The sequence below is a fragment of the Aspergillus foveolatus genome (genome assembly GCF_047715535.1).
Source record: "Aspergillus foveolatus strain CBS 279.81 unplaced genomic scaffold BDW70scaffold_72, whole genome shotgun sequence".
NCBI classification, from domain to species: Eukaryota; Fungi; Ascomycota; class Eurotiomycetes; order Eurotiales; family Aspergillaceae; genus Aspergillus; species Aspergillus foveolatus.
In genome coordinates, this window is record NW_027396136.1 from 95578 (window position 1) to 104372 (window position 8795).

The 8795-nt window shown below is 52.0% G+C and overlaps 4 protein-coding genes across 4 annotated transcripts; 1 reads left to right on the forward strand and 3 right to left on the reverse strand.

Annotated features, from left to right (window-relative positions):
* Positions 1-20: 20 nt before the first annotated feature.
* BDW70DRAFT_111975 (telomere repeat binding factor family protein) lies at positions 21-2150 on the reverse strand. Its single transcript, XM_073734561.1, has 3 exons — positions 981-2150; positions 900-929; positions 21-847 (listed from the first exon to the last, which is right to left on the reverse strand). The coding sequence occupies exons 1-3, from the start codon at positions 2021-2023 to the stop codon at positions 73-75; spliced, it is 1848 nt and encodes a 615-aa protein (XP_073592255.1). The 5' UTR covers positions 2024-2150; the 3' UTR covers positions 21-72.
* Positions 2151-2228: 78 nt separating this feature from the next.
* On the forward strand, positions 2229-3199 carry BDW70DRAFT_111999 (uncharacterized protein). The gene is made up of 2 exons (XM_073734562.1): positions 2229-2496; positions 2602-3199. Exons 1-2 carry the CDS (start codon positions 2432-2434, stop codon positions 3020-3022), a joined length of 486 nt encoding a protein of 161 aa, XP_073592256.1. The 5' UTR covers positions 2229-2431; the 3' UTR covers positions 3023-3199.
* BDW70DRAFT_112022 (uncharacterized protein) lies at positions 3199-5586 on the reverse strand. Its single transcript, XM_073734563.1, has 4 exons — positions 5114-5586; positions 4272-4985; positions 3738-4211; positions 3199-3687 (listed from the first exon to the last, which is right to left on the reverse strand). The coding sequence occupies exons 2-4, from the start codon at positions 4920-4922 to the stop codon at positions 3376-3378; spliced, it is 1437 nt and encodes a 478-aa protein (XP_073592257.1). The 5' UTR covers positions 4923-4985; positions 5114-5586; the 3' UTR covers positions 3199-3375.
* Positions 5587-7065: 1479 nt separating this feature from the next.
* On the reverse strand, positions 7066-8243 carry BDW70DRAFT_143372 (uncharacterized protein). The gene is made up of 3 exons (XM_073738093.1): positions 8129-8243; positions 7722-8077; positions 7066-7655 (listed from the first exon to the last, which is right to left on the reverse strand). Exons 2-3 carry the CDS (start codon positions 7910-7912, stop codon positions 7295-7297), a joined length of 552 nt encoding a protein of 183 aa, XP_073592258.1. The 5' UTR covers positions 7913-8077; positions 8129-8243; the 3' UTR covers positions 7066-7294.
* Positions 8244-8795: the final 552 nt, after the last annotated feature.

Consider the following 8795-nt stretch of genomic DNA (forward strand, 5'->3'; position numbering starts at 1 on the left):
GTGACGGTATTTTGCAGTTCATGATGTAGACAAGTTGTATGTACCATAGCCGCATCGGCTGGCCAGTTCTCATTAAGGAAGGTCATCCCAAATCAGCGGTGGAAGGTCTACGCTGTCCTCGTTTGTGGAACCCTCTTCCAGCAGAAAGGAGAGCCCTGAGAGTGGAACACCTGTCGAACTTTCTCGAGCCACTGGAGGAAGTGCCAGCGAAGGAAGAACAGGATCTACTGACCCCACGCCACTAAGACTAATAGGCTTGCCGGAACGATCGCTGGTGGAGGCGGGTTTGCTATCCTGAGGGCCCTGTCTGCTTCTCACTGCCGGGATGGTCCCGTCCTTCACAATTGTGTCCTTCGCCATTTGAGCCTGCAGCGTGCTATCCCGAATCGCGCTCCCGTCACGGTAAGCATGGGGAAACTTGGTCCTGAATCGATCCCGCAGGTCAGTCGCTCTCCGATGGCCGAGATTGAGCTTCTTGTCTTGCTGGATGAGTGTCCACTGGAACCCGTGGACGGCGTATCCTTTTAGTAAGGCCTCATCCTCTGTCGCCGTGAAGGGACGCCGAGAGCGACGCCTGGCTTTGGCCGGGGTGTAAGGCTCTGATATAACAGAGAGATTCCCTGTTGCAGGCTCGGACTTATTGGGTAGTGTTTGGTTAGTTTCCGGCATCGAATCGCTTTGAGAGTGGTGTTCCGGGGTATTTTGGCTTGTGTCCAGCGAAGAAAAGCTGGATGACGATCCGCTGTGAGTGAGACTTGAAGTTGCCGGGGCGTCACCTTCGATCCGTGCCAGCGTTTTGGCGAGAGCATCGCGAAGGTGCTGTATGGCTTCATTGGGATCCGAGGCACTGGCTTGGAGTTAGCTAATACGTAGATGTGATTGACCACTGGTAATCTCACCGATAGGCGGAGGGGCAGCAGACGCGGAATCTAGACACGGCTAATTAGTTTCAGCACTTACGATGGTTAAGGTACTCATACCTATCTTTCAAGTTCGACGCGGTGCGCCTGTTGAAGCTCGACTCATCTTGCGCCAGGACTTCTTTCCAATTCCCGATACCGCACTTCATGACGCCACGTAGTAAGGCAGCGGTTTCTTCATCTGTCCATTTCCGGAGGTTTTTGCGTGAACGCCCTCTTGTCTTGGGCGAAGGCGGCAAGTCCGTCCCCTGAGGGGGTTGTAGTTCTTTCGCATGACTTGGCTCCTTTTCGGGCTGTGTCTTATCAGTCTCGTCATTGTTAATGACAGCATCACGAAGATCCGGCTTCTCAGCAATAGGAGAATCCAAGATATCCGCAATCCTTCCCTCAATCCTTTCACCATTCTGAACATCGGGAGTTAAGCTCGTAGTTGGTACCACTTGTTCTGGCTCTGGCTCTACGTCGATATGGTCTCGCGATGGTTTGGTGAGTAGCTGCGTAATCGAGCCCGCCTCAATAGGCGGAAGCAAGGCAGCATTGGGTGGAGGCTCGTTCAATCCGTTAAGGATAGCAAACGGTCCAAATGGCGGAGGCCTTTGTTCTTTCTGCGCCTGTGGCATCGGCAACTGCAGGAGCTCTCCGAAAGAATCAGGTTGGACATCAATGTCAGCACCAACTCCTAGACGTCGCCGTTTACGCGTCTGATGGCTGTCATCGTCAAACGAAGAATAAGGGAACCGCTCGAGAGCACGGAGGTTAACGAATGCCGGTAGTATCGGCCGCGGAGGGGGTTGAGGCTCTACGAGCAATTCCGAGGTGGAAAGCTCATTCTTCGCTAATAGACGAGCTGTATTCGCGATGCTAGCCTCCGTTGCTATGCCGTTGGGTTCATTGTTGCGGGCAGGCAGAATCCCCACCGCGGATCCGCCAGCTTTCGATATAGTGCTTGATTCCCGACTTCCACTGGCGTTCGGCTCAAGGGTCAGAGGGATCCTGAGGTTGCGGGATGAGACCGGCTCGCGGAGAGGAGCAATCCGGAGGTGAGGAAGTTCGCGGATCAGGGATTCGTCGTGGTTGCGGGCGAAAATGCCGTTGGGATCCATCGCCGATAGTCGGATTCGTCTCCTGGGCACGGAAGGGCACAAATCAGGAGAGATGGCTAGCACTGTAAAAGCTTTGGAGAGACTCAGACCCAGTCATCTTGCGTGGGGAATCTCATTGCTTGAGAATAATAATAATAATAATGTGCTGTGTGCTTGGGGAAGAGAAGCTCAGCGAGACAATCGGAGATCGAACCTTATCATGTGAGCTCAGAATGCTGAATCAGCAACAGTATAAAGCACGCATAATGGGCCATCCGTCTTTCAGTCAGCTTCAGCTTCAGAGCACCACACTACATCCTCTAGTTGCAGGTCTGAGGAATATTCTCTGCTGGGCGTATCATTCAACATTGGACACGATAATCAATTTCAAACCACTCTTTGCCACTGATCGACAAGCACAATAAAACAATGCCAACCACAATCCTCCCAACCTGGCCCCATATCGTTTTTGCGATATTTGAGCCCATAACCCTGTACGTGCCCAACCCCTATTCAACTGCGTCTGCGTAATCATGAAATCCCGCTCCATCGCAGGACAAAAATAGACACACGACGCTCCGCAGCTTACCAAAACCCAGGATCGGCGGCTGGTTAGCTCCAATACTCGACCTGCAGGGATTCATCGTCGGCCAGATACCATTATCCCCTGCGCCGGAGGAGCTGGAAGTCCACGCAACTTCCTTCGCCCTCGCCTATCAGCTGGCGAATGTCTACGGGCTTATGGCGCTCCTTGGCGCGGGCGTGCTCTACGCCACCTCGGAGCCGAAGGTGCTGCGCAACTACTTGGTCGCCCTGGCCATTGGTGATGTAGGGCATATCTACGTGACCTACCTTGCCATGGGCCCAGAGCTTTTCTATGATGTCGGTGGGTGGAATGCGCTCACCTGGGGCAATGTTGGGGTTACGGCTTTTCTGTTTGTGAATCGGCTTTTGTACTGCCTGGGTGTTTTTGGGTATGCTGAAGGTGGCTCCGTGAAGGAGCTGAAGAAGCGGGTCTGACGGCCCGGAATGCCCATTCCTTCAACCGTTTGGTCGGAGAATACACCTTAATCTCAACCTGCACCTGATGTAGTCTAATTCGCTAAGAGTACATATCAGTAGCATCATGACACCATAAGCGACAGTACACGCCAATTCGATCAATCAAAACAGTCCCGCGAAAGCCAAGTGATTAAGCCCTTCGGGGGAAAGCGGCAAAGGGGAAAAACAAAAAAAACCGACGGATTCCGTATTGCGCTATTGACGGGCCGGGACAGATCGTTTTGCTGTTAGAGCCATCTACGTCGGCGCCGTACATTTTTATCGTATATCGTCGCAATTATATGTCCCAACATACATCCGAGTGCATCGCATCAGAGTTGAGGAATGACAGCGCTCAATTGCTCATAAAGGTTTTGAAGAATAGGCTCACCAAGCTGATGATACTCGTACAAGTGAGGAACGAGGAAGGGAATCCCGGGCGCCTGTTGATATTGCTGCCGATATAGCGCGTAGTTCTGGGACGGATTGAGAAGGTATAGCATCTCAGGAGGAAGCAGTTGGTTCAGATTCAAGGCGGTTGTTCCGTTTTCAAGGCGGACGAGCGAAGATTCCGAAACGCGGTACTTGTGAAGCCCACTGAGAATGGCCGTCAGGGAATGGTAGTTCCGCAAAGTCAATAGGGGCTGCAGGGTGTTAGCCAACCAGACAATCATCCTGGGTGGCGATGACTTACCTCTAAACATTCATGGATAAACCAGATCGTTTCTGGAAGCGCCTTGCAACATTCCCAAACCTCTACAGAGAGAAGATGCCATCGTTCCGATAGACGATTAGCCACGCTTTTGTCCAAGGCACCCCCTTCAATCAGTAAGGCAAAATCCCTTTCGACAGATCTGGTCAGATTACGAGCAAAACTCATGGGCGAATCTGAGCTGTCCATATCCTCAAGGAAAGAGAAGACGATGCTGAACGGCCGCGACCAGTCCATTTCCTGAGCGTGCAAGTACCACCGCGCAAATCGAACTCCTAAGACACTGAGCACCTTCAAAATCAACTTCAAGTTTAGAAGTTCGTTGAAAAGACGTTGAATTGCTCCAGCAAAGAATCCGAACCCGGGTGTCGTGCGTGGCAGTTCGAGCGCGTAACCTGCATCTTGTAGAGCACTAATCACAGCGCGATGGGCAAAGGGGCTTCGAGTCCGAAGGTGCTGTGGGAAGCTCAGTCAGTATGCACAAGAATGTCTCAATAACCTCATAAAGCCACAGACCTTCTCAACCTCCGCGTATCTCTCTACCTGCTCGGGAAATGCATACAGGTGATCCAACAGGTGGGCATAGAAACATGTATGCTGCCGCAAGAACCATTCCACCTGGCCAGACGGGTAGCCCAGCGAATACCGGACCAGCTCCTCAAACGTTATACGGGTGAAATGGAGATGACTTTCGGCATCAATGGCCTTGGCGACGGCTAGAGATTCCATGTTATCGCCCGTCCTGGCTATCTCCATCCGGGCTGGGAGCCAGCCCCACGAAATCATGGGCGGAGCAGTAGGCTTGCATCGCTGTAGAATGGCGTCCACCTTTTGAGCGTGCGGTAGGTTAGCATAGAATACTCTTTCCTGAGAGTCAAAAAGTCCCTTGAGGAGATCATCCACTGTGGAAGTTGGTCGACGATGAAGCGCCATCCGTGGAAACTGTTCGTCAGAGAAAAGCTTGAAGCGTATAACTCTCTTGATCACCTCGACGTCAAAAGTCCAAAGGATAGTTGTTGCCTCGTCCTCCCACCATCGGTACGCAATGTTAAACTGAGGGCGCTCTTCCCCCGGCCGGAAAACAGACCGATAGCGTAACTGACCAAACATGTACGATGCCACACCGGGCGAGTCCCCGGCAAACTGATATGCCAGGTACTGAGTCATCCTGTCTTCAGATGCAACCAGCGAGTACGTCAGGGTATGATGGATCAAAGTCCTCCTGCTCCGCTAGCAGCCAAGCAATTCAGTATCTCAGCAACAGTGATATCATCATGATGGGGAGGAGACAAAGTACAGAGAACAAAAGAGGGAGAGATAAGAAAGCCACTGATGAAAAGAAGAGCGCGAGCTGATACCTTTTTAATCTTCGTGGTCCGGCTCTGTGCAACCAAAGGCGAACGAGATCGAGGATCCCGGAACCATGCACCTAGGAACGGTGCATCGCTATACCGCTGGACACAAGGATGCTGAAGGAGACCTGCTTGGGCAGCACCGAAGTATCGAATCCTCGACTGCCGGCGACGAAGGATGAAAAAGCAACGCGGGTGCCAATAATAAAACAAGACGAAGTGAGCCACAGGCGGCCACTAGGGAGGGGAAAACGTCAGTCCACGATATCTGATACAGGCAGAGTTGCGGGCTGGGAGAATGGAAATGGGCACGAAGCGGCTTTTCTATAGGTACTCGGCAAGTGTCCGCAGAAAGTGAGAGAAAGGGGAGCCGGCAGGCAGCCTCGGTGCTAAGATGCATTGAATTGCCATGATTTACTGTCAATAGTCTCCAATTATGCTGCTTTTACTTGCCTCTCAAGTCTATCTAATGCTCGTCGAATCCTTTCAATCCAGCTCTCGCCACGCTAAACATGGGTCGCAGCTGAGACCACGGCTCGCAATGGAGATGCCCTCCTTTCCTCGACGCTGATTGCGGACGGAAAGTAGGTTCCTTTGTATGCTCAGTGGCGCACTCTTAGTAGATTGGCAGAAGATCCAGTTCCAAGCTTCTGGGTCCCGGAAGCCAGGTTTAATCGGCCTCTGGAGTCTTCCGGACAGCCACCGGAGTCCGGACATTGCCGTGTCTGAGTTAACCCTGAAGCCATGTGCTGAGCGCCCGGAGCTGAAAGGATCCAGGCCGATAGTGAATTTGGAATAAAGCAAGTCAGATGGCTAACCAATACCCATGCTCTCTCCCTAGACCAGCAATATGAACGAGCCAGAGTCAGACAACTACTAGTTAGAAGTTGCCCAAGACCAATCAATCTTGCGTCAGTTAACGCATAGCGCGGTTCTCTCGAGATCAATGCCCCTGAGGGGCCAGCCGTTGAGGGCCTGAGGGCCTGAGGGAGGCCTCTGGTGTTGGGATTATGGATGGCAGCACCACAGGCTCCACTGCCCGGTGCTGTCCGCAGACTCGCAGGAATGCAGACGCCAGCCGAAGAAATCCACTGATGATGGTAATTATTACCCACATGGATAAAAAGCAAAGTGAAGCAGCCCGCTCCTCATTTCCTACCAGCCATTAGTCGCGGAGGATGCGTCTTCATTTTCTTGATACGCCGTCCGGAACTACTCCGTAGAGGCTAGTTGAGTAGACCTCTGGAATGAGTTGACATCACCGTCATCCAGTCCATTTGACAATGAGACCGCTTGTCGAGAGCAGCTACAGGTCTGCGCAACTGTATCAGTTGTCCTCACTTGGTGGGCATGAAAAGGAGAAGCGGTCAGTACCGCTGGGAAGCCTCTAACGATCCTGACAGAGATGAATGGCTGAGCAGCAACCACAAGGAATCGATAATAGCCAAGGGACCCAGAATATTCCACTGGGTTTCTGATCAGCGCCTCATCGAAATGTGGAAACTGCGCTTTAAAGGAGGTATGATGTAAATGATGTTGGCTATTCGCTCTAGCGGTGTGCCAGCTTTTGTGTATGAAATCGATCAAATACGAACTGAATAGCAGCACCCGGAGTCCTACGTCGTACATGGCGAATTCGACGGCCAGGACTCGGTTCCTGGACAGTACGAATCTTTCAGGAGAAAAAAAAGCCCCTATCATATGAGGCCGGCATCAGCGCAATGTCGTTCCAATACGGCAAGTATTATTGCCCGGGATGAGGACCAAAGATTGTGAAATTATTAGTAATAGTGACGAGGGGTTGATGTGACTTCCAAAGGATGACCCATCCAAGCTGAGTCACAAGAAGGCCCTCGGACTCAGAAGGAGCGCAGTAATAATCCTGCTTCACACCAGTCATGCTAAAGGAAAAAAAGAAAAAAAAAAAAGTATCCGGGGGCCTGGTAGCCGGGAGCGAGGACTGAAAACCGCTAGTGATAGCCCAAGCTGCGACTAAACATTAGTGGCCTTTCATCCTTCTACCTAATACGCAATAGATAGACACGTCCGTGTTGACGATCCGGAAAGTATGTATAGGGTGCGGTCCATGCTGTAGTTATTGGCTTGAACCCGTCGATCCAGTGGAATCTCGGCGAGTTACCTTGACTCTGGTATCCGTTGGCATGCAACCATGGATTCAGCACGGGTTCAGCGCGGCTTTCCCGCAAATGGACTGTATCTCGTGTCGTTCCCCTCCGCCTCTATATCGGTCGATCCACATGTGTCCGACTCCCCAAGTTGGAAGTTTAGTTCATGGCCAGTCTTTGATTTGGGCGCCAGGGTTTCCCACTGACAAACGACCTGTTGGGCACCCAGGACCCTGTAGGTATCATATGAAAACGAACTTGAGCTCATGTCTGTTGGCGGCCGTCGGGAGTGAAAGCAAACTGGGAGGGCAAGCAACCTGAACTGAGTAGAATCTCTGGACGATCTACCGAACAAACGTTGTCCTCGCATGATCGGAAATACTATGCTCGTTCTACGGAGTAGATACGTTTGACGCCGATCGCTGTAATGAGCACCCTCGACCCCATTCAGATTACACCAGGGAAGCGCCGTAGCTGATCTCTGGAGCAGAGCCTTGATTGGAGCCACCCTTGGTGCGTCCCTGAGTCGCCTCCTGAGTGTTTGAAGTGGCGGAGGGCAGGCGGTATTGCCCAGACTGAAGCTGCAACGGGGTGGCCGTCCCCGCATCTCATTCAATGAGTTTCTAGTATTTACTCCCCAGCGAGAAGGGTGGCGACCGATCCCATCGTACATGATCATTGGGCCATCGAGATTAAGCACGTCGGAGTGTAAGCGGGAGTCAATTGAAAGCTCGAGGCTTCTGCAGAATATTGTCTATGCGATCCGTCCAGCCTCCTTGGCTCAGTCTTGGTAAAAGGGGGGTCAGAAGACATTGCTGCTGCATGAAACCATGGAAAAATTCTACTGCACCAGCATTTACCATCAGCGTTGGCCGAAAGCAGGCCGAGAACATACCAGGGAGTACGCAGTAGCATAGCAAATATATTTGTACATAGTAAGAGAAAGAGAAAGGACCAGGATTGGACGCAGAGTCCTGCTCGGGCCTCTTTGCAGCATGCTTCAATTTACCGGCCCACCTTGCCGATCGCTTGTATAAGAGAGAGAGGGCAACCAGAGCCCCCAAAACGTTGACAAGGAAGGCTCAATTCGCTGCATATTGTGCAACAGCCAGAGCAATTCCAGAAGAGCAGGCTCATGGAGTCCCCTCAGCACCTGAGCATGGTCACGGGGCCGTGCAAGTGCAGAGGTGGCTGCTGTGTTGCTTACCGAAGGAAAGGCGCTCTCTGTATTTGGTGCCTGAGGCTCGGACACTCTGTTGACGGCCATTCTTTGACTGACACCTATCTGGACACCGGGCGCCAGGCACCGGGCATGCATGGACGCACGTATTTGCAGCTCCGCTTACTGCAGAACAGTGCTTGGGTCATCTGCGGAGGTCGGATCTCCAATCTCAGAAGTACTTACAAAAGTGGGTGTGCTTGCTTCTTTTGCCTGCTGCTCAATTGCGCTTCTGCTACCGGGCCCACTGCATAGAAAGATACTTAGGTACATCGCACGTCATAACCGTGACTACCTAAGAAAGCAGGAATACTTCAAGGACACAAAAGGTCTTAGAGAAACG

What these genes read in the sequence shown, in the direction of transcription:
- BDW70DRAFT_112022 (XM_073734563.1), bottom strand. Translation starts at nt 4,922, where the DNA reads ATGACTCAGTACCTGGCATATCAGTTTGCCGGGGACTCGCCCGGTGTG. An exon ending in GATACGCGGAGGTTGAGAAG is followed by an intron (nt 4,212 to 4,271) that starts GTCTGTGGCTTT and finishes AGCTTCCCACAG; the next exon opens with CACCTTCGGACTCGAAGCCC. An exon ending in TTATCCATGAATGTTTAGAG is followed by an intron (nt 3,688 to 3,737) that starts GTAAGTCATCGC and finishes AACACCCTGCAG; the next exon opens with CCCCTATTGACTTTGCGGAA.
- BDW70DRAFT_111975 (XM_073734561.1), bottom strand. Translation starts at nt 2,023, where the DNA reads ATGGATCCCAACGGCATTTTCGCCCGCAACCACGACGAATCCCTGATC. An exon ending in GCGTCGAACTTGAAAGATAG is followed by an intron (nt 930 to 980) that starts GTATGAGTACCT and finishes AGCCGTGTCTAG; the next exon opens with ATTCCGCGTCTGCTGCCCCT. An exon ending in TGCTGCCCCTCCGCCTATCG is followed by an intron (nt 848 to 899) that starts GTGAGATTACCA and finishes ACTCCAAGCCAG; the next exon opens with TGCCTCGGATCCCAATGAAG.
- BDW70DRAFT_143372 (XM_073738093.1), bottom strand. Translation starts at nt 7,912, where the DNA reads ATGATCATGTACGATGGGATCGGTCGCCACCCTTCTCGCTGGGGAGTA. An exon ending in GTGGCTCCAATCAAGGCTCT is followed by an intron (nt 7,656 to 7,721) that starts GCTCCAGAGATC and finishes TGCTCATTACAG; the next exon opens with CGATCGGCGTCAAACGTATC.
- BDW70DRAFT_111999 (XM_073734562.1), top strand. Translation starts at nt 2,432, where the DNA reads ATGCCAACCACAATCCTCCCAACCTGGCCCCATATCGTTTTTGCGATA. An exon ending in ATATTTGAGCCCATAACCCT is followed by an intron (nt 2,497 to 2,601) that starts GTACGTGCCCAA and finishes ACCAAAACCCAG; the next exon opens with GATCGGCGGCTGGTTAGCTC.